Source organism: Balaenoptera borealis (genome assembly GCF_965194805.1).
Source record: "Balaenoptera borealis genome assembly, chromosome: 9".
Lineage (NCBI taxonomy): Eukaryota > Metazoa > Chordata > Mammalia > Artiodactyla > Balaenopteridae > Balaenoptera > Balaenoptera borealis.
In genome coordinates this window covers 32,901,870-32,927,338 of record NC_138873.1, presented here as the reverse complement: position 1 = coordinate 32,927,338, position 25,469 = coordinate 32,901,870, and the positions used below count along the sequence as shown (strand labels likewise).

Here is a 25,469-nt window from a genome sequence, read left to right as displayed (position 1 = left end):
AAGACGAAAAAAATCGTTACTGGTAATTGAAATTTACGGTCCCTTGGCTGATTTAAATGAGTTACAGATTTTGATACTTCTATAACCAAACATTTTGAAGGAAATTAACAGGAAGAATGGGAATAATGGATGGAAAACAAAAGTTTGTGCGAATAAGTAAAGGTGAGACAGAAGCAAGCACCATTATTTTCATACTTACATGTGCACGAGAAGCTTAAATTATCTAACCAGTAACTGATCAACACAAAGTAGTTTTTGGAAGGTTACCTGGAATACATACAATTAGCATAACATTTCTTAGTGGTTGAATGCATGTCTTTATGGAGAAATAGACTTTTAGGATAAAAAGATTCATTTTGGAAAAAATTCTAGAGATAGTTTCTAACCGTTTCCCAAAATATTTGTGTGGGAGCGTGTGTGTGTTGTGGGTAGGGTGGGAGGGGAGGGGAGAGTTGCACTTTCCTGTCGTTTTTCCTATACTTATATTTTAGTTGTAACCATGCTGTGCATTTCTTTTATATCTGGAGATATTTTAACTATACTAAAAAGTGGGAAATACTTGACAGTTATATAAATTTAACTCACCTCAGTTTTAACACCGTTCAACAGGCATTTATTGAATAACCATGATATAAAAAACATAGGACTGGCAGTACAGAGCTATACAACCTTAAAAAATATATCACTCCAACCACTTAGACCTTGCTACTTAAAGTGTGGTCCGTGGACCAGCAGCACAGGCATTTCCCAGGAATTGTTAGAAATACATCATTTCAGGCTCCACTCCAGCCCTTCTAAACCAAAATCCACATTGTAACAAAATCCCCAGGTGATTCGAGTGCACATTAAATTTTGAGAAATACTATGTTAAAACACCATAATATAAGGAAAGACATAGACACTAATATTTTTTAAAAGGCAATAATTTCATAAGCAATGCTCTAACAGATACTCTGGGACAATAATAAAATCTAATTCTGGTTACAGGGATTTGCAGTAGTTTTGAATCTGCCCTTTTCTATGTTATAGTTTCCACACGATACATCCATTTTCTAAAGTGTGTCTCTGGTCAAATATGTTTTGAGAAACAGCGCACAAGGTATACTACTGCTCAGAGGTGACACGTGCACAATAGTATGTTAAAGATTCTAAGAAGTCCTAAATAAATAAGTCTGTTTTACTAAAATACTTAGACATGTAACTTCTAGTTTCTTTACATGGCACTACCAACATTGTTTAGAACTAGGGTTCTATGGAACACACTTTGGGATACACTGTATTTTATGACTTTGCTCATGAATTCTTTACTAGGATTCTTCTGCCCTCCATTAATTCCTCTTGTTTCTTTTTAGAGTTAAAAAGTATCCAGAATAAATTCAACCTTGAATATAGGTATGAACAAAAAATACAATTTAGCTTGGATACAATGTATGTAATAACATAGACAGAATCAGCTGTTCTGTTAAAAATCATCCAGATCTGCATAGATAAGATTATCTTTGAACAAACAGTATGCTAAAGTCTGGCCTCCACATATCATTGAAATTAAGCCAAACCCTGCAAGTAATGAAAGGGAAGTTTTGGTTAACTACTAATAATGAATAATTCATTGGTGAGATTATGAATAAGAACAATCGTCATGACTAAAATAATGTTCCTGAAACTGACATAGCATTTGAAATAGAGGAGTTTATAGATTCAGCTAAAAGAGAGTAGGTATATATTCTGAGCTGGTAAATTATTGAAATTCAAAACTTCCTTCGGGAATAGGTGCATGGTTCTCTCAAATTAATAGTAAGGAGCTCTTAAAACTCAGAAATTCAAAGGCAAGGAGTCAAAGCACATGCCAAGGAATTTACAATTTTCAATTCTTTTAGCTCCTGAGACCTGCCATTTGTTTGTGTTGTTGCTATTTTAAAATATTCTTTATAAGGTATTTTCCCCCTCTAATTATAAAAGGAAAACATGCTTACTAATGTGGAAAATATTTTTGAGTATCGAAAAGATTTTGAAAACAAGAATTCCACCTACCTGAGCTATTTGGTTTTATAAAAATGCCTTTAGCTCTGATTTCATTGGCCCAATGATTCTTGTTTGTTTTAAAATATTAGTCAGGCCTTAACAGGGCTTCCATAAATCTGTTGCTCCTTGCATGGTAGTAACTGCATAACTCCCATGAAAGATAAAAGTCCCTGAGGTAAGAGCCCTTAGTGAATCAGGCCTGACAGGACCACAGAACTTCCTCACACAAAGACGCACATCCAATGTGAGACCACAAGATAGAATTTCCAAGATGTTTAGCCACTATTCTCTTATTTTTACATTGTTAACTCAAAAGAAAAATCAAAGGCGGCTACCTCAGATATCATTTGGCAACTGTCCTCTGAGGAATCCAAACTTGATTATTGAAACTGAAATTGTTACCCAACTATTTTAGCAAATTCTATTAGCTATTTCATTATGCCAAAGTTAACTCGCCTTGTCATCAGGGTTGCATTTGATATGTGACTTAGTTGGCTAGGCCTCAATAAATTTTGTGGTATTGTAAATAAAACCCAAAAGAGAGAAGTTCTTGTTTTTCATAGAGAAAAGATGATTTCCACTTGGGCTCATAAAGCATTTCTTTAGTATCATTTTTCTGATTTATTAAAAATCAACATCTTGGGAAGGCTTATGAAAAATAAAACATCTGCTTTCACAAGTGTTTTCTGTATGCACTAAACAATATTGGAGAATTATGGATATGCAAGGTAAGTGGAGAATTAAACTTGAGTGAAGGAGGCTAGTAATATAAATAATACTGGTACTAAAAACAGATAACTCGACTTTAGGAAAACAATGTGGTAAAGTGCTGCATTTCCATTTCTCATCACTAAGCATGACAATAATTAGATAAAAACTACTGCCAAGTTTACTGAAAAGAGGAAATCTAAAAATATTTTGTGGTCAGTGTCTGGCTTAATCTAAAGAAAAAGCTTTAGAAAAGCCTACTTTCACTTGCTTAATTTTCTTACTACATATGTGATTGATGAATTCAGTTATTCAACTGGTGGACAGAAAAGAATTAATGAAATAAAATAGTCTCCCTTCTTATTGTACTACTATAAAGACAGTAATACTATTCATGTAGAAAGAGAACCAAAAGAATATGTCACAAATATATATCCAGTGTTTTATTCCCTGTAATTTTAGAATGATAAAACCCTTGAGTAGTCTTCTGGCCCAATTATCTGACCCACATAAAAATATTTTTATGCCCCCAGTTTACATATAAATATATATTTATATTAAATAAGTATCATATATACATATATAACACATATGGATATCATATACATATATATATATATATACACCTAAAGCAGCCCACCAATGTGATGTCAAAGGGAATTCCAACATAACTGCAATAGCAAAAAAAAAAAGGTCTTGTTCACTTTCGAAACATATATTATTGTTTTACTCATGAAGAAATACTTATGTTTGGTCAAATCATATCTCCATAACAAAGAGAAATCTTACCCATATTCATGAAATCAAGTAGCTCCAAAGTTGTACCTAAGTCATTGTCTAGAAAGGTCATTTGTTAAGTCAGGTATTTGAAACTCCTCTCCTAGGAATGAGGTAAAGAATTGTCAGGTTCTCAGACCAGCTCACAAAGTCGACTTGAAGTAATATGCAGCAGGAATAATCCTAACACCGCCCTGAATCCTCAGTGCCTGGCTCTCTTCGGAGTTCTCAGCGACTTCACTCTGATATCAGATCTATTGAGCAATATTTGTTAAGCATTTCCTATGTGCCAGGTGTTAGACAATCAACTTGTAACTTTTCTGGATCCAGAAAACCTACTGCCTATCTTGACCTTGAAGACTGAGCCACAGTAGGCTCCCAAACCTTTTTGCAAATATCCCATGGCTGTCTTCCAGGAATACTGAAGCCCCAAAGTAAAATAGAGAATTTGAGATGGGGTTAAGTGGTTCTCCAAGTTACTAGAAGTGTTTGCGTCTGAGGAAATTGATGCCAGGAGATTGATACACCAGCATTTTCTAATAGCATTGATGTTGAGACGTGGCAATTCATTTGAAAACTGTGTGTTCTTAAGTTGGAGACTGATTATACCCATCAGTAGATCAAGGCACTGAAAATATGCGTGATATTTAAGTAGTTAATAAATAATAACTTTGAATTATAACTTGTGCTTGATTACTACCTATAGTTTGACTAGTATTTTTTTTTAATAATGGAATTCAGTAAGAGAGAAAAAGTTACAATAGAAGGGTAAATTTTGAATAAATGGATGAAGGAATGGATGAAACTACCTGTTAGTCAGTAATTATTACAGGCTAGACACCGTGTCAGACACTTTCTGTCACTGAAACTTCACTAGGTATGCCTCAGTTTGTAGAGGAGGTAACTAATGGAAGGGATGCTGTGCCTTGCCTTAGACTACACACCTGATAAAAAGTTAGGACTGCAATTTGAATCCATTTTATTCTGACTCCAAAGATCACAAGTAGAAACAAAAACGCTTTAGTCTTAGAACCTTATATTCTTGTTAAAATAGTTGTTGGGAAGTTTGCAAGCCTGTAAATACACGTTTCCTCAGGTCCCAGTTCCCAGTCTTTGGCCAATTTCTGCCTCAAGAAAGGATATGGAGGGAAAGTATTCTAACAGAGGCAAACCCTGTACAACTGATGATGAGTTGAATGAGAAAGGAGAATAGTAAACTGCTACATTTCAGTACCCTTTTGAATTGGAAGATGTAGCTAATTAAAACCTCTCTGAGGAAATGGTAGAAGAACTTGGTGGGGGAGAAGGAGTGAGGGGAGTAGGTGAAGAACTTTCATCTTTCGTTTTTATTACTTAGCCATCAGAGGACACTATGCATACAACAAAGTTCTACTCTTATGAATCGATTTAGGTACAACATCCAGATTGAGTACATGCATGCAACAAAGTTCTACTCTTATGAATCGATTTAGGTATAACATCCAGATTGAATATTTTGTTTCCTTTATTTTATTTTGCTCACCAGTTGAAGTGATGGCAACATGAAGAATAGTTACTGAAATACCATACTCCCTAACCCATTCTTCTACCACCAGAACAAAAAGCAATCCACAAACAAAATAGGTGACCTCTGATGAGACCAAAAGAAGTGCAATAAAAGGAACAATAGAATTATTTGGGATTAGAGCAACTAATAATTCTGAAAACAATTAATAACAGAACCACTACAACCTATTCTGCAAAAATATTTTCGTAAGAAATTTTTAATGTTCCATCTCTTAACATTCCTCATATTTGAATAAGAACTTTTAAAATATTCCATCTCTAAATAATTTTTGAACTTATAGAAAAATAACTATATAATTTGTTTTATATTTTTTATGCTTAGCATTTAGAAGGTAAAATACAATAAAGAAAAGTTACAATGTAATCAATGCACGCCGATCTGTAACTAGATTGCAAATCTCATTTGAAGATATATTAAAAACTAATGAAAAATTCAGCTCTGGGTTTTCAGAAAAAAATGTTAAGAGCTTATTGAACAATAACGTTTCTTTGGTACCAGATATTGCCTAACTTGGAAATGAGTTCCTTTGTGTCTTTGTAATAAAGTGGTATGTTCAGATAGTCATCTGGGAAACATAACGGATAACCATGGATGAAAGAACGTCTCATAAATGACTCATGTGAATGGAGGTACCCTTCTAAATCCACCAGTTGTTTCAGAGTGCTGTCCCTGAACATGTATAAGGAGTTAGTTATTTACAGGTCAGTACCACAGATCTCTAAGAGCCTTGAACATGTGAAGAGTCATGTACTTTGATATGGATCTTTAAGACTATGGTGGTTCCAAAGATGAGATCCATCAAACTTTAAAATGACAAATATATGTGATATACCACCAAGGTCCCTTTATAATGATATCACTTTCCATAAAAATTACCTTTCCTTCCTTTTAAAACACAGCAAATGATTGGTATGTTCGTATAATTTAGGAATTGATCAATCTAGGCAGGCAAACTCCATATTTTTCAACGCAAAAAGTAAAAGTCACATTATGTTTTATTGTGCATAAGTAATTTATGAATGGCATGCCAGCAATTGCCTAGTGGGTGAGCAAGACATGAAGCAAGTAAGCAAGCCTCAGGTGCCAGCCTTATAAAAGACCTCACACTTATTCCTCTTCAATTCTATTTAATTCAACTCAACAGGTTTCAAAAGTTGAATGGAGAACTCATACTAGCTCCTTTTCTACCGTATGGAAATACAATTTCAGTATGTCCACCCTCTAAGATCAAGGCTGTGGAAGGAATTATATGGTGGTATATCGACACCAGCTCTTCCCCTCACATTTCCACTCCTGCTTCCACCAGTGGTTCACAGAACTTCCATGTTATTATAGGGAAATAGAGATGCCTCTTTTACCAGTATTTACAGATTGTATAGGTTAACTTGCAGCTGCTTAGAGATAGCGAACAAGTCTTGAACAAGCTGTATTTGCATATATGGATAGAGAAGCATTATGCTTTGTCTATGATATGAGAGACAGCATGATTTAAAGGATGTAGTATAAAATTTGAAGTCAGGATACCAGTGTTCTAGTCTCACCTTATAGCTTAAGAGTGATATGACCTTGAGCAGGATTTTAACCTTTGGGTTAGTCTGATTCTTCCTCTATAAATTGGGAAATGGAGTACAATCTCATCTACCTCAAAAAATTGTTGAGAGGATTTTATTTTAAGATGAAAGCAGTTTTTAATCTATTCTCTGTGATGCACGGGAAAGATATTACTAGTCAAATGTCTTAAGTGGACTCATACTTTCCAGTGTCCTTGCTAAGCCTGATCTCCTGGGTAACAAAATTGTTGAAACAGACAAGAGCGCTGACCCTCAATACATGCCCAAGGCTCTGAGATTACTCTTACATTTTATCTCCAAGATTAAACAAGTCTGGATTCTCAAAGTAATAACTTTGAAGAGTTATAGCACTTATCTCTTCAAGCCCCAAACTAAAGATCTAATAGGCTAAGAGTTTATTGATATCTTTGTACAAATGTTAGTTGTTTTGAGAGAGGAAAGAACGACATAAACTGCGCCAGGCATCCTGAGGATCTTCACTAATCTCTGCTATGTCAAAACACAGCTTTCTCCAATAAGCCTGTGTCATTGTCCTATCTTTCATTGACTGACTCAAAGGCAAGAGTTAAATAATAACAGTTGGATTTTAAATCTGTCCCCCTACCCCAAACACACACACAACCCATACTTAACTCTTTCCTGTGACTATTTCTTTATCATTTGTGAATAGGCTTGAAAGAAAAAAGTTAATTCAATCTTCAACAGGGAAATGCATGAAGAGGAATTTAAGATATAATGTTAGAACTCTTGTATCTCATTAGAATGAAAGTTTCTTGTCCTAACATGTTCTTCGTCTATCCCAAATTGAGTCAATAATGGCACAAAACAGGGTTACCCATTTGAGGAGGCTATTCTGAAGCTTTTTATTTAAATTCAGTAGTTTTAGCTGAGCAAGTTTCCTATCCAAGTCACATTTGGCTTCAGGCAATTTTTGTATATTTGCATATTTGTTCCAAAAAATGATGCCCAGTGGTTTTCTAAAGAATTGCACGGTTTGAAGAATCCACAATTCATTTTTTAAAAGGTGGGAAGAAATTTAACAGAATGTTAAGAATAATTATTTCTTCAACAAAAATGGTAAATTTAAAAGACATTAATTTTTTCCTAGTATATTCTTTCTGATCATTTTTCCTTTGCAACAAGTTTTATACTATTTTGGGGAAGGAAAAAAAATCAAACTAAGCAGAAATGTACAAAGCAGAAAATGAAAGTCCTCTGTCATTCCAGCTGGGAGATAACAGTTTGTTGCATAATTCTCCAGATTTCTTACCACTGACATGATGTATTTTACTCTACTCTACAAAAATGAATAATTATACTATACAAACTGTCTTGTAGTCTTCATTTTCCATTTCATATCTCACAAATATCTTTCTACATCAGTATATTAAGCCATTCTTCCTCCTTTCCTTTGAAAAATATTTAATGCACCAAAAATTTACCCATAATATCACCAAATAAAAATTCATATAGTAAAACTATCCACTTATTTCATACTATTCCATCTTTTAGGAATAGTCACTTAAAAAATTTTGATGGCACGTTTCCACATTTTTGGAGTCAGATATAGGATACAGATGGCTGAGAAGAAGGCCTGATATTTTTAAAATTTTTATAAAACAAAAACTATTTTGATTTTTGGAGGCATTTAGTTCACTAACTAACAAAGATGGAAAACTAAAACCAATTACCTTTATAATTTGTGTTGAACCATGAGGGATTTGTTTTGAAATCAGATGGTGCCAGGACATCCAACTCATACACCCTGAAGATGTTACAAATGAACATAGTTTACTCTGGAGGAGGCAGTTCGTAACTTTGCACGTCAAGGTTTTGCACGTCGAGTCTTCCCACACAAGGGTAAGTCATCAGCTTTAATCACTTTGTGGCACATCTGAAAACTGGCCGACCTGAATGGCAGCCAAATAACCTCTTTATCCACATTGTCTTCTTTGTCCAATTAAGTCTACTTTGTTCTCCAAGTGGACTTCATTGTATTTGAGGTCTCAGCTGTAGTCTTGGAGGGACCTTCTATCAAATGTGGGAGAAAAAACTAATACTGTGATGAGGGCATAGACTGGGAAGCAACAGGACCCGGGTTCTAATCCTGACAGTGCTGTTAACTATGAACTTGGGCAGGTTGCTTAACCTCTCTGGGTTTCAATTTCTTATCTATAACTTGAAGCAATTAATCTCTGAGATCCCTTCCTGTTCTAAAATCTGAGTCTACAGAGACATAGAAAACAAATTTATAGTTACCAAAGGGGAAAGTGTGGGGGAGGGATAGATTAGGAGCTTGGGATTAGCAGATACACACACTATATATAAAATAAACAACAAGGGCCTACTGTATAGCACAGGGAACTATATTCAATATCTTGTAATAACCTATATTGGAAAAGTATTTGAAAAAATATATATATCTGAATCACTTTGCTGTACACAAGAAGCTAACACAACATTGTGAATCAACTTTATATACTTCAATAAAAAAATAAATAAAACGATTTCAGAATGGAGGAAAATGCAAATTAAATCTGAATCTGTAAACTACACATCTCCTACCTTGCCCGAGTTTGTAGTTGCGTGCAGCTGGTCAGTCAGCTGCCTCCTGGAGCTTTAAGGTCCGATTACTTCAAATTCCTCACCTCTGATTTCCATTCACTACAAACCCTTGAAATCCCATGTTCAGAGAACCCTGAATATTCTCAGCCCCTCCCTGCTCCGGGTACTGTCTTTGCCATCTCCAGTCCCAGGCAATAGCTGAAACTGTGGGTGAAAACCGGACTCCTCCTCAGTGGGTCTGCCTGCAAGCAAGCTTCATAACATTATTCCCATTGCGAAAGTCAGTATCATCATTTCTGGGCCCTAATTTGAACATTGAAATTGAAAGGCCCCAATTCCCTGCTTACACAATAAAATTCAATTGTATAAACAATCGACTTCTAGGAAACTCTTTGTAGCTATACATAATGTATTTCAAGGAAATCAACATATTGGCAAGCTAAATTTGTAAAGATAAAATTCAACCATAGCAAGACAAGAAAAATTACCTGTAAACATGCCTCACACATAAAAATATCTTTAAAAATACAGGTATGGGCTTCCTTGGTGGCGCAGTGGTTGAGAATCTGCCTGCCAATGCAGGGGACACGGGTTCAAGCCCTCATCAGGGAAGATCCCACATGCCGCGGAGCAACTAGGCCCGTGAGCCACAACTACTGAGCCTGCGCATCTGGAGCCTGTGCTCCGCAACAAGAGAGGCCGCGACAGTGAAAGGCCCGCGCACCGCGATGAAGAGTGGCCCCCGCTCGCCACAACTAGAGAAAGTCCTCGCACAGAAACAAAGACCCAACACAGCCAAAAATAAATAAATAAATAAATAAATTTATTTAAAAAAAAATACATGTATTACTTTGTCCTCATGATAACCTTCTTTTGGATTATTAACCTCCATTTGACAAATGAAGATAACTGAAGTAAGAGAAGCTCTCTGGCTTAGTCATGATAATCCAGGAAATTAGTAAGAACCTGGGCCGGAATGCAGATCTCTTGACTCTCAGTCCAAAGCTATTTCCAATATATATCAGACAATATTTAAACTGGATGTAGATTATCTTTAAATTCCCTTCTGGTTCAAACGTGCTCTGATTCAACATCAGCCCAGGGAGTTAATAGCTTCACTTTCTTTCTGTGATCATCCTCCAGAGGTAAGAGGAACAATCCTGCCTGGTTCTATTCACTCCATTTCATGATTGTTACTCTTACCATTTTCAAAGGTGACACATTTGCTTATTTTTACTTTAAAAAAAAATTAAGAAAATACACCATTAAAAAAATTTGCATCATTTATTCTATAAAGACATGTTGAGTATTCAGTATGAACTCCTTTCATACTGGATCTGAACTTTTGAATTGCTTGAAGGCGATGTGCTACTTACTTGAGCATCACGCAGTACATGCCCAGAGCCACGTAGTACACAGTGTAGAAGAGGATGACACATATGAGAAGTTTCTGCAAAACAACCTGAAGAGAACACAGGGGTGAGCTCCAAGAGCCTGGGCTTTTTCACATGGTTGTTGGTAATGAGTCTGACAAACAAAAGACGATGAATGACTGCTAGATAGCGTTGGCTAGGCTTGTTTTGCTTGGAGACCCATGGGGTGGGAAGAACTTCAAAGTACACAATGAAAGTGTTGCTGACGGGAGAGGCTGGCATAGTACATATTTGTAGCAAGGATTAATGCAGTACATAAATCCACACCACCTGCTCTCCATCTACCACAACAAAGTTCCTAAGTGCCAATATTTATATTTTTACTTGACCAAATGATTCTAAATCTCAGCTGCCATGATAGTAAAAATATGAGAACGGCTAAGAAATTTTGAAAAGTATAAACATAAAATTACACAGCAACAGTTAAACTCCTGTGCAAGAATTTACAGAGCAATTGGCTAAAACACAATAGATGGTCCTGAAATGGATCTTACCACATATGAGACTTAAGAAGGAGACGTCGCAGATGAATGGGGAACAGAGGAATTATTCAACAAATAGTGTTGTGAATATTGTCTAACTTCCAGATAGAAAAATCCCATTAGATTCCAGTCTTGCATGAGACACCAAAATAAACCTCAAATGAATTTAAGGCCTAAATGCCAAGAAACAGAACAGGGGAAAATATCTGCAACATACATCACAGGCAAAGGATTGATATCTATTCAATACCATATATAAACACATACGAATATAAAAAGGACAGACAAACCAATGAAAAAAGTGACAAAGTATATAAATAGGCAGTTCATGTGAATAAACATTTTAAAAGCCAATGAGCAATTGAAAATGTGCTGGACCTCACTATTACTCTTTTAAAATACAGTCTTGTGACTATAATAAATATGTTGGCATTTCACATCAGAATTTTTCAGTTTACTCTTTTTCCTTTTGAATCTTTTAAAAAGTCATCTTGTTTAGTCAACACTTTACGATTATTTTCTCTAAATAACCAATTCACCAACTTTACCAAGTCTTTTAATTGGCCGGGGTACAGAAGGAGCCCTCCACTAAAGGCCAGAAGAGAAGAAAGTTAGCACAGAGTACACCACAACCGACTGGCTGAATGGACTAAATTTACAGATTTACCAAGAACTCACTTCTTCCAACTATCTAAAAATGGGTTGTCTCTTAGGCCTAAGAGGGCCGTAAGAAACCCAGACTCCAGGGTTCTGAGACCTTCAGAATCCCACTCCCATTCTCCCCATCCCCACGTCATTCTTAGCCCCTCCTACCCTTTGCCTGTAGACTCCCCTTTGCTCAGCAAGTCCCTTCTCTCTCTGCCCATCATTCTCATCCTCCCTTTGCTCTTTAGTATTTCCCACTCCTTGTCCCTATTCCTTCCTCCCTCATGATCCTTAGTCTCCTCTTATTCTCATTCTTTCCTTTTAAAATTTACTATTATTTTTCTTGAAATATATTTGACATTTAACCGTGTGTACATTTAAGGTGTATACGTGTTGATTTGATACATTTACATACTGTAATGTGATTGCCATTGTCGTGATAATTAGCACCTCTACCATGTTAGATAATTATCAGTTCTGTGTGTGTAGTTGGAATAATTAATACCTGGTCTCTTTTCAAGTATGACAATTATAATATAATATGATTCTATGTTCACTATCCTGCGCTTTAGATCTCTAGGACTTATTTACTATTAGCTGTAAATGTGTACCCTTAAACAATAACTCATTTATTTTTTAAGACCTGTATAGCCTTGTGGTTTCATGATAGCTGACACAATGCTTTTTTTTTTTTTTTTTTTTTTTTTCTTTTCACACACACACACTGTATTTTATTTTTACAAGAGATAAATCGACTGACACAATGCTTTTTAAGGGAAGAAGTAAAAGAATGAGTGTAAAGGAGACCTTCTTCCCACAGCTGTCTTTCATTAGAGGATAAAAAATCTTTCCTGGAAGCCCCCATCAAATGTTCCATGATGTCTCAGTGACCTCCACTTCGTCATGTGCTCACTTCCTGAACTACCACAGGCAGAGGGAAAAGCAGTTTACCACGATAGGCTTCGAACATGGGAACTTTGCTCTCAGAGATAGGCACCTACTGCCTTAATACAATAAAAATTAGTTCTTTTAGCAAAGAAGAAGAAAGAAGAGAGGGGTCTGTTGTGGGGTGGGCAACTAACAGTGTCCTCCAGGCAGAGGAATCAAAATGGAAATAACAAAAAGCCCTCACTTGTAGAGAAGATGATTTAGAGGTCAAGAGAAAATATGAAAGCTTTACCTGAGTTGAAAGTCCAGATACTGTGCACTTATTTAAGTTGGATGAATTCCTGCCCAATTACTGAGATGAGAATCTGCTGAAGGAATATGGTATTATGACAGGGAGCAACCTTGGGGCTTTTGCAGCCTTATAATTTTCTGGAGGGTCACACGTCTTTGGTTTGCTTTACTCTTTATTCTGTACATTAATATCAATTTGTTTTTCTTTTAATTTGGGCATTAATAGCCTCTAGTTGAAATATTTCTAGATGATTGCTTACTGCATTTCCATGCAAAATAAGATAAATAATACATAATCTCTATACTAATATACGGTCAAACAAACATGAAACTATTCTTATTTCTATGTTAATACTGAAATTTAAATAACATTTTAATTTTAAAATATACTCACTTGCTATAGAATTTTGCTTTCATAATCCAAGCAGAGGATTGTGCTACATACTTTGAAAACCCACAAATACTAAATATGTGTAAGATATTTGGAACTATTTTTTTTAATGAAATCATAATTTGTGGGAGAAGGTATTTATTGACAAATTTAACATATAGATATACCTACTTTTCCCAACAAATTTATAAAACACTACATATAAATAGAATGATATAATAATGTATTTTAAAACTGTTTTGAAAGGAATATTTTGAAAAAACAAGGCACTCTTTTTGTAAATAATTATTTTTTCTGCCTGAATAATAAATCTAGATTTTCAAATCATAATTTTCCTATAAGCAAATTCAATTGCCTCTGGTTACTTCTGCCTATAATCTGTACTCTGCACAGCCTACAAAAGTAACTTTCTAAAAGGCAATCAGACCATGACATTCCCCTGCTGGCTATCCTTCGATGGCTCCAGCCTGTCATCAGGATTCATTCATCCATTTTTTCATTTGACAAATAGTCACTGGACTGAGTGGCAATGTAAGATGAATTGGACGTGGTCCTAGGCATACATATCCAGTGTAGCAGTGGTTTTCAAATGTATAAATATCAGACTCACCTTGAGGGCCTGTTAAAACAGATTTCTGGGCCCTAGCCCCAGAGTTTCTGAGCCGGTGGTTCTGGGGTGGGCTCCAGGAATTTGCATTTCTAACAACTTCCCAGGGGATGCTAGCGCTGCTGCGGCTAAGATGAAGCTTTGAGGACCGCTGATCTAGAGGCAAGAACGGTGAACAGCTACAGCACTGAGAGAAAAGTTGGGGGTGAGGAGTGTACAGAGTACTGTGGAAACCCCAGGGAGAGACTAGTATGTGTGGAGCCGGGGTGGCAAGGAATACTTCTCCAGGAGAAAATGTTCAGCAGTAACGTTCATCGAGGGCTTGCTATGTGCCTGGCACCATCTATGCATTCTCATGTAATCCTCATAAAAATTCTGAAAGGCAAATCTATTCATTTTGTTCAAGTCTATTATTATTATTTTTTTTTAGAGAGAAGAATCATGAGGCTCAGAGAGGTCTAGTTACTTTTTCAAAGTTTGTCAGTAAGTTGCAGAGCTGGGATTCAAAGCCTGCTCTCTAACTCTTCACAGTTATGCTGGGATGAGGGTGAAGGGTTTTGCTTGAGGCAGGAGAAGTACCTGCAAAGAGGTGGTGGTGGGGAGGGTAGTGAGAAAGTTTAAAGAGTTGGGGTCAGATCATGAAGGGAATTCTACGCTGTGATGAGGAACTTCCAATGTCTCTGAAGGCCAAGGGGAGACTGTGAAAGATTTAAGAAGGAGCAGTATAGACTGGAGAGGGGCCATTAAGCACTGAAAGAAATGATAACTTTGTGACATGATAGAGGTGTTAGCTAATGCTCTGGTGGTAATCATATTGCATTATATAAATATATCAAATCAACTTGTGCCCCTTAAACTAACAGAGTGTTGTATGCCAATTATATCTCGATTAAAAATGCAAAACATAAAATAAAGTAAATGGGTTTGTAATACTCTAAGCCAGTGGTGGAGATGGAGAAGAAGACAAATGTACGAGCTAGTGAGGAAATAGAATCAACAAGTTGTGGAGGTTAAGGGAGAGGGGCAGTCGATCTAGCCCCATTCTGTCCAACAGATTTCTATAAATAAATCATACATTTTCCATAAATAAATAGATATTTATAATGCAAGCCACATGTATGTCATTTAAATTTTTCTATTAGCCACTTTCATAAAAGTAAAAAAAAAAGGATGGAACTAATCTCAATAACATTTTATTTAACCCGATATAGCCAACATATAATTTCAACATATTTTAAATATTAAAAGTTATTATTGAGATATTTGTTTGTTCACAGTACATCTTAGAATCCCGGAGTGGGTTTTACTTACAACACATCTCAACTTGAACTAGTCACTTTTCAAGTGCTCCATAGCGACGTGTAGCCAGTTGGTACTGTATTAGACAATGTGGCTCTAACCATTGCCTTTCCTTCCAGCCTTATCCCCTCAACCCTGCCCCAAACACTTGAGAGTGTAACTACACTTACTATTTATTGTGGGATTATTATGTGCCAAGCACTGTACCCATATTTTCTCATTTTATCCACCCCTCCCCCTACCCCACCATTATGGATTTGGGTGACTATCATCTGTATTTCACAGATTTAGAAACTGAGGCAAAGAGAGGTTAAATTTATCCCAGCTCATGTAGCCTGTATGTGTCAGGGCTCCAGTCCAGATTTGCTGGATATCAGAACTCTCTTCACCCTGGGCTGTCCTGCCTTCCACATGGTAGGCTTGAAATAAAAGCATGTTGAATAATCAATTCTAGTTCAACACTTTCTTTTTAAAATTATGGAAACTGAGACTTGGATAGGTTGAATGAATGGCCCAAGGTCATACCATTATTTAGTGCCAGAGGTGGGTTAGGGAAAAAAATGGTATTGAATTACCAAAGGAAAGGCACTTAATAGTGCTGCCCAAATGACTGAACACATAACTTCATTCTGATACAAATATTATTAGTGCACTTTAGGAAAATCCAATATATAAGAACCAGAATTTGTAGCAGTCTCAATATATAGCTAGTGCCAAAATTTTTATTTATTCTTTTAAAGTATATATTTGGATCCTGAATCAAACTATTAAAAATATATTTATGTGACTTTTGGCTATTTGAAGTTGACGGGATATTTGATAATGTTAAAGAATTCTTGTTAATATTTTAAGGTGTTATCATGGTATTGTGATTATTTTTTGAGTCCTTATTTTTAGAGGTATATACAGAAATACTTGCAGATGAAATAATATGATTTCCGAGTTAGCCTCAAAGTAAAAGATGGGCGAATAGGTGGGGATGTAGATGTAACAAGATTGAATTTGGTTGATAATTGTGAAGCTAGGTGATGGATAAATGGAATTCATTCTATTTTTACATTTGCATGAATACACTTATTTGTTCATAATAATTTTGTAAAAAGTTCTCAATAAATTTATTTAACCAGTGAACATCCATACAGACTTTTAAAATATGATTTTATTAATAAAAAAATTGAGGAACATCCCTATTTCCTAGGAGATGGTGTAGGGGGTCACCCTTGTTTAATACCTATATGTGCCAGGAGCCGAGCTAGTGGCTTTGCAAACTTCGTTTCCTTTAATCCTCACAACAACACTGCCCAATAGGAAGTCTTATCCATAATTTATGGTAAGAAAAAAAATGCTGGCACTTTGCCTTGTGTGCCCCTCTGGGGTCAAGGACACCACGGTTTCAGGGGGTTTATGAGTATGTACTCTGGACCACTGAGACGTGGGGAAGAGGGTCACTGGGCAGTTCCACAGACTCAGCAAAGTCCCAGGGACTGGAGGGCATGTCTTTCTGTTGGATTCTCCAGGGCAACGAGGAGGCATTTAGTTAAACGTTGTATCTTCCTTTTGGTTGCATTTCTGCTACAGCAAACCTAATTCTTCAGTTTCACACACACACACACACACACAAACACACACACACACACACACACACATACACACACACACATATTTCTCAATATTGTCTTGTACCTTTGTGAAGGTCACTCTTAGGTACTGCTGTTTCCTTTGTGTTCACCTCCTCTTTGGCACTCTAGCCATACTTAAGTACCGATACTTTCTGTTCCTAGGGAAGTCCAATGATATCCCCTTGTCTAAAATTAACTCCTCCTCTCTTTGGAAAGCTAACTCCCACTCATCTTGTCAGGTCTCAGCTGAGACCTCACTTCCTCCAAAAAGCTTTCTCTGGTTTATTATTCTTTGTTGGGTGCTCTCTAACACTCTTTTGGCCCTAACATAGCCCTCATTAGTGTGAATATGGGTAGCAATTGATTGTAACTGGAGATTTATCAGAGGAAAAGTCGTATTCATTTGAGGTTTCAGAATCCTCCCAGACCAGGACCAGTGTCTTTGTAAGGACTAGACTGGGACCAGGCAGAGTGTGAGTATGTGCAGGTGGCTCCCTGAGGACTCAGAACTTTAGTGGAGCCTGAGTGCTCTAACTGCAGAACTCACTCAGCTGTTTTGCCAGATCCTATACTGGTTTGACTGGGAATAATTCAAAAAGGAAAACCTACTCATTCCATCCTTCCGATTGATAGCTACCTTTCACTCTTCTCTTCATTTGTCTCTTAAATGTCTCTTATTGTCCATTTGATAACACTCTGATGGGATGTCTTCCACATGCTGTTTTATGGAATTTCTTCAAGGAATTGCTAAAAGATACAATACCTAATTGCTCTACGATACCCCATTTCATCTAGGAGGGATTGGGAGGGAAGGCATGTGTCCATTATGCTCACTAATGTATTTTTAGTGTTTGCCATGGTTCCTGGCACATAGTAGGTACTCAGTGAAATGAATTGAATGACTCATTACGGTCTTAGGGTTAATAGAAGCATGGCTGACTTTCAGTCTGCACACGAGTTGTTTAAGGAGTATCCATTATTATTAGTCAGAGCCCAGACCGCAAAGAACACCACCTCGTATAAAAGCAATCTTTGAGTACAATGAGATAGTAATCAATCAGCAGATAATTATCAAGTGTTGATATTGTGCCCAAAGCTGTTTCAGACATTCTGGCATAACAAAGGAAGTGAGGCAGACAAAATTATCATACAGTAAACAATTAGAACAAGCAAATATATCCAACATTTATATGACCCTTTAAAGTATACTTGTACTGTATAGATTAGCTCACCCTTCAAAATAAACACACGAGGTAGGATTATAATCACCTCCTTATAGATAAAGAGAGGTTCAGAGAAATTAAGGATATTCACAAAGCTGGTCACTCGTAGAGTTGCGATTTTATACCAAGTTTATTAACTCTGAGGCAGAAATTAAACTTTATGGTTATGATTATAAGGGCAAAACTACCTCACAGAAGAGAGATGACCTAGGTTTCATAAAGATATAGACTGTAAGAATCATAATGGTCCACACTCTTCATATTTAATATCAGCCTACCTGTCCTTTAAGTGGTCCTCAAATTTTATTGTTCTTAAGAAATACAAAGTGTTTGCATGTGAAAAGTACAAATTCCTCATACCCCATACTTTATATATTCGGATTCTGTAGATAGTGGATAGGACCCAGGTGTTTGCATTTTAACAAATCTCTCAGATGATCCCAATGCAAAGATCTACTGAGGACATAGGAACACGTCCAGGTGATAAATAGAAACCTAGCTTTCTCCTGTAGTTTCCTCCTGAGGCAGGATTTCTTAATGGGAATTGGATGGACAGCTAAGAAAACTGGGTTCCTGCGGTAAATGGACAAGATGGGCGAGAGACAAATTTCCAATGGAAATAAAAAAATAAAAGCTTTTACTTCACTAACAATAAAGAAATGCACACTAAAACAATGAGACGATACTGAGCTCCTACCAAGTCAGCCAAAGTAGTTTTCTTTTTTGAAAAAGAATAACTTGTTCTGGTGAATAAAATCTTCACTGTTCTAGACTGCTGATGTGAGTGGAATTTAGTGCAAGTCTATTAGAAAGCAACATATCAATACGTATTTTCAAAACACATACTGTGATTCTGAACCCAAATATATATTTCTGGTAAGAAATAAAAAGTCTGAATGGTGTTTGTCTTTACATGGTCAAAGCATTTCTTCTTTTTTTACTGTATTTTATAAATGTTTAATGAAACAGTGAAAGAAACCTAGTCTCTAGCAGTTACAGATTGCTAGATTGTGGCAAATTACTCAGAGTGATATTTTTATCTGTAAAATTAGGCGGTAGTGTTTTTAACCCTTTTGCACTCATTACCTTGTTGAAGAGCTAATGTAAACTATGGACTATGCAGAAAAATAGATATGCTCACATATACACAAAAAATGTGTGCAAATTCAGTGTTGTTAAGAACCTCGGAAACCCACTGTGGATCCCAGATTAAGAATTCCTAATCTTGAAGGATTAATTCTAACTTTAACTATACAGGCGTCATTCAAGTGCATTTAAAATTCTGTAAGGGAGAGACCATCCCCATCCCCATTGGAGAACTAAAGAAAGCATCAACCTACTCATCATATCAACAACTATGGCAGATGCTGCAAGCTATATAAATATTATTTGTAGGACTAGTATTTTAATTATATTTCAAATTTCCATATGTTCATTAGGCTCTTTCTCTAGTTGTAGGGAACAGAAAGAGCATGCCCTTTTAATGGTGATAATTGAAAAAATTTCAGAATCAATTGAGAAAACCTTTAGTAGCTGCTCAACTATATTTTGCCACCATTCAGGACCTATAGCAACTCAGAAGATAAGCATACAGTGGCACTGGAGACCCAATACATACTGAGGACTAAACTCTTCTGGTCTCTGTTTCTCTCTGTGTTTTTCCTTTTAACTCTTCTCTCAACTAATCAACTCCCTCTCATGGAAATACAAAAAAAAAAAAAAAAAAAAGAGAGAGAGAGAGAATCTGACTAGATAAACCAATCACTATCTGATATATGGCACCCTGGTTGGATTGAGCGTTATCAGCAGGTGCTGACGGATAGCGGGTAGTTGGCTGGGCTGTGGATGGGGCTGTCTTTTGAGTCAAATGAACTTCTCTAAAGCAAACAGGCATGTCCAGTTATAGAGTTCACGTCATACGAAGCATGGCAACCTATGTAAAAGGTACCCCACTAATGGGGACAGTACCTAGAATACTTCCCAGCAATAGGCAGAGTATCCAGCAGGCCTCTCATGTATTTGCTGCTGTTAAACTATTAGTAAGACAAACATCTGGAAAACAAGGTTAGATATAGACATTTTAAAAACTATATGATAGTGTTGGTTATCAAGATTGAGGTAGTTCTGGGGGGTAGGGGAAGATGAAGTAAATTCTCTTGTTTTCATGTACTGGTTAGCAGTTTTCAGTCAATTCAGGCCTTCGCAATTTCTTTCCTAGCTTCTCAAGTTCAAAAAGTTCTAAAATACTAAAGAGGCCCCAGCTGTCTCTTTGATTTTCTAAATTCTAGCGATTATTTAAATCATATACATTCATTAATTCAGTCCCCAAAGTATTTGGTAAAAATATAAACAAATCTGACTGTCAACCTAAGAGTCACTGTGGAAAATTTGGAAAACAATAACATGAAGCAAAAAAACAAAAACACACCCCCCCCCCATAATTCATGACTCAAGCAAATCTAGGTTAAATTGCTATTCAACAACAAATTGCTATCAATTCCTTTGGTCAACATCTGTAGCTTACAGTGATTGGAAGTCAGTGGAGGCTTTAGGCCTCTCTCCCATATATACAATTCAGTATCTAAAAACTATAAATCTGATAGGAAACGTGAATGTCTTAATGGTGTTTGTCTTTAGATGTGGAAATCATGGGTATTCCCTTCTCCCTTTTCTGTATTCATAAATTTCCAATGAAAGAAAATAACCAGATTTCTGTATGTTACAATAATAGCAAGTCCTTCTTAAAACTGCCAAATATACTGGCATTCATTAGCAAACAAACAAAAAATATTTATGCAACCTGTTTTGAAAACTTGGGGAAGTTCCACTCTCTGTCTCTTTGACAAACACCTTGGGTTTGTTGGGTTTACTCTGAGGCAGTCACAGTGACATCTTGAAGCCAGAATACCTACCCTGGCCAGATCAGTTGACAGATTCTTCCAGGAAGTAGGGGTACAATGCAAGAACATGGAGCTCTAGATCTTGGTGCTTCTCTGATGGTATTTAGGTTACTGAGCTTCCCAGATTCCATTACCTTGTTCAGGTAAGGATAGTGAGTCCTGCTCAATTTTGCATATTTTGACAACACTCATTTCACCAGTGGAAAAAAATAACTTGTTCTTATGTTCATTAACAAAGTCTTTGGGATAGGTTTTAATAGTAATTTTTGAACTGCCTGATAACCTCTTCAAGTGCAGATTCCTGATAGGGATATTTCAGATGCTAAACAATAGATACTGGGGTGTAGCGCAACATTCATCTATGTACACAGATTTCAAACTATATTATACCAAGGTATTTTGTGTTTCACACAAAAATATATTTTCAAAATAAATCTTTTTTTATATTAATATTCATATTTTCCCCTTTAAATGGCTCAAAACTTAACTACAGCCTTTGTAAAAAAGATGACTAGGTCTAATATGCAAGGGTAAAGTGAAATTGAAACATTTATTTCTCAATGGTAAAAAGTAAAAATAAAATTTTCAAAGAATTTAAGTATTTTTTCCCCAAACTCTCAGATGAGCAACGACATTTCCTATATAGCCACAAAACTATTATCATACACAAGAAATTTTACATGGATACAAAATATGATTCATATAGAGTCCACATTGAACTTTCTCCAATTTTCCTCAAAATCTGAAGAACCTAGAATCAATTAAATTTTCACATGTTACATTTGGTTGCCATAGCTCTTTAGTGTCATATTCTGAATTTGTCTGATAATTTCCTCATGTTTAGAGTCTCTGGGGAAGAATTCTACACAGGTAACATTGTGTATTTCCCAAGTGTCTCATGAGGAGATACATAATATCACTTTGTCTCATTACTAGTGGTGGTCAATTTGATCACTTGGTAAAGGTGATGTCTGCCAGATCTCCCCATTTTAATTGTACAGTTAATCTTTTGCAGTTGATAAGTAATCTGTAAGGCTGCACTTGAGACTATGTGAATGCCCTGCTTCTTCAAAACTTTCTACCCATTAGTTTTTCACATCCATTGATAGACCTTGTCTGAATCAATTATTTACACTGGTGTTGTAAAATGGTGATTTTCTCATTTTATTTTTTCCTCTACATATTAGTGCACACTCGTCTATAATTTCCCTTCTTACCCTTGAACTCATGTATTTATTATTCACCTATTTTTGGTAACATGTTCTTTTTTATATTTTCAGTATGTTAAAATGCATTAATACCATGATTTTTGTTGATGCTAAAATTGTCCCAAATTTGACCACTTTGAGCACCTATATCTCCAGTGTTCATTTTATGTATCCCCATTATTTTCTTTGTACTTGTTTTCTTTCCCTCACAATCTGACATTCCAATGAGATACTGCCTTTTTCATTACTATATTTCCATGTGATTTTTCATCTACCTGTGAGCTTTCTACTCTTTCCCATTACTTTCTTTCTATCTATTCAAGGATCAATATCACAGTTTTAATTACAGAAGCTTATAGTATGTTTTAATAAAGTCATCCCTCATTGTTCATTTTTTAGGGTTCTCATGGCTATTTTAATGTTTATTTTTCCATATAAACTTCAAAAATCTACTTGAATAGCTACATAAAGTAATCTTTTGTTTTTCTTATTACGATCATGCTAGATTTATTAATAAGGTGGGAGTAAATGATAGTTTTATAATGTTTACTCATGCTATCCAAAAACAAGAAAAATCCCCAAATTTATGCAAATTCTTTTATATTTTTCAAAAGTATTCTAATTTTTCCTCACATAGATTTTACACATTTTCTATTGTTATTCTTAAATGAGTTCTCTTTTTGCTACTAACGTAAACTGAAGTTTTATCTTCTGTTACATCACCTAATCAGCTATTGTTTGTGTATAAAAAGGCTTGTGATGTTTGTTTTTAGTTTAATATTGTTACTTTTACTGAATTTCTAAAAATTATATTAGTGTTTTCAGTCTTGTATTTTTCCAAATATACTGCAATATCATCTGTAAATAGAGATAGTCTCACTTCTATTCCAATTCTCCTGGCTCTATTGTTTATTTGAGTCTGATTGCATTGACTAGTGCCTCTACTACACTGTTATTTATTATTATTTATTTACTGATATAAAATTTTAATGAATACAAAAAATAGTAATTACAGGATTATAGTCCTAATTAATACAGGTGAAAAAATTCTTGACAAAATATATAGCAAATTAAATCCAGAAAAAAGTAAAAATAATAAAATATGCATCACTGAATTTTGTTAGAGGAAAAAATGGCTGCGTGCACACTAGGGAAACAATTAGCTCTCACTCCCACAGTCTGTTTTCCTCTCTACAGCCAGAGAGAGCCTGTAAAGACCTGAGTTGGGCCACCTCCCTCCTCAGTAATAAACTTTCTATGGCTCCCACCACCTTCAGAAGGCCCAGCTCCTCAGGTGCTGTTCTACAGCTGATGCCCACTCACCTGCTCTCTGGTCCCAAGAGACACAGTTAGACTTGCGGTTTCAAGAACTTTCCCAGTTCAGTGTCACACCCAAGCATAGGCACATGCTAGTTCTTGGGCCTGGAAACCCCTCCTTACCTCATCCTACTGTAGGGTTCCAGAAATTAGAAGCGCTCCACACAATCCCTGGTCTCGATTAAGGAGGACCACGGGCCAAGAATGACTCACCTCTCGGTACCCCAAACTCTACGGCAGAGAGAGCGGAAGGCGAAAAGTCCTAGGACGACAGCATCCTCTACATCCGGGCCCAGAGGCTAGTAGGGCGAGGGTCCCAGTGGCTGGCAGCCCGAAGCCCACCCACTCACCAGCTTCCAGCTCACAGCCCGCCCACCCTGTGAACTGGGCGGGACTGGGGCGGGGCCTTCAAGCTTAGTGGACTCCCCATTCGTTTGGCCCTGGTCGGGGCGTGACCTCGGCTGACCTGCGCTCCGAGCCTCTGTTTACCGCGTGTAAAAGGCACGCAAGGCCCGGGGCGCCGCCTTCACGCACCTGGAGGAAGGAGGGTCCGTGCGGAGCCGGAAGAGCACGCAGCCAGGCTTGAGTCACGGCTCCTACAAAGGCGCAGAGGTTGGTCCTATTCTCTTCCTCCTCCTTCCTTGCTGGACGCCTAAGAGCCGCCTGGGAAGCAGCCCGACCCAGGGCTCGGGTGTCCACCGACGCGGTGCACTGATTCCCCGCCCCCGCCATACACACACACACACCAGCCACCTCTAATATATATATATTTTTTATAAATTTATTTATTTATTTATTTACTTTTGGCTGTGCTGGGTCTTCGTTTCTGTGCGAGGGCTTTCTCTAGTTGTGGCAAGCGGGGGCCACTCTTCATCGCGGTGCGCGGGCCTCTCACTGTCGCGGCCTCTCTTGTTGCGGAGCACAGGCTCCAGACGCGCAGGCTCAGTAGTTGTGGCTCACGGGCCTAGCTGCGCCGCGGCATGTGGGAGCTTCCCGGACCGGGGCTCGAACCCGTGTGCCCTGCATTGGCAGGCGGATTTCTAACCACTGCGCCACCAGGGAAGCCCTCTAATATATTTTTAAATAGTAGTGGAGTTAGTGGGTATGCATGCCTTGTTTTTGGCCTTAATGTGAATGCCTCTGGTCTTCGCTAGTAAGTAACATACTGACTTTAGGACTGCATTGTGTGTGTGTGTGTGTGTGTGTGTGTGTGTGTGTGTGTGTGTGTGTATGTAGTTATAATCATATATTAACACTAAAGAAGAAATTGTTCGGCTCCTATTCAACATTTTGTTCAATGTTTTGATAATCAGGAATGGTTGTTAATTTTTGTCAAAGGTCACTTTAACATCTGTGAAGATGATCATATGATTTTCCTCTTAGATTTTTGGAATAATATCACTTGGTCATGCTATTTAATTTTTATGATGAATTCTTGGATTCTATTTGCTCATATGTTATTTAGATTTTTACTTCCATACTCATAAGTGAGATTGATCTATAGTTTATTTTTTGTGCTATCTTTATAAGGTTTAGATGACAATATAATTCTTGTTTCATAAAAATATCTTGTGGCTTTTCTTCTTTTTCTATACTCAGAAATAATTTAAGTAAGTTGAGAGTATACTATCTTTGCAGATTTAGGAGGATTCCCTTGTGAAAACTGGGCCTAGTCCTCTTATAATAACCTTCCCCATTTGTTCTGTGAAAACTGGAAGACATTATGTGATTCTGCAAAGCAGAATGTTCCAACCAACTAACAGCTTTACAGAGTATTCTTCAAGGTCTCACTCATATCATATTCACACTCCACCCTTCACTCAAGGACAGAATCAATCCCTCCTTATTTCTTTCTTTCTTTCATTCATTCATTCATTCATTCATTTATTTATTTATTTATTTATTTATTTATTTATTATTTTTGCCTGCGTTGGGTCTTCGTTGCTGCACGCGGGC

At 36.7% G+C, this 25,469-nt stretch overlaps 1 protein-coding gene across 1 annotated transcript; it reads right to left on the bottom strand.

The window, feature by feature from the left end:
* Window positions 1-477: 477 nt before the first annotated feature.
* TMEM244 (transmembrane protein 244) lies at window positions 478-24,245 on the bottom strand (the record flags this gene model as incomplete). Its single annotated transcript, XM_082406077.1, has 6 exons — window positions 478-1,557; window positions 3,357-3,401; window positions 5,030-5,155; window positions 8,337-8,410; window positions 10,587-10,709; window positions 23,980-24,245. The coding sequence occupies 6 exons, from the start codon at window positions 24,243-24,245 to the stop codon at window positions 1,463-1,465; spliced, it is 729 nt and encodes a 242-aa protein (XP_082262203.1). The 3' UTR covers window positions 478-1,462.
* Between the last annotated feature and the right edge of the window lie 1,224 nt (window positions 24,246-25,469).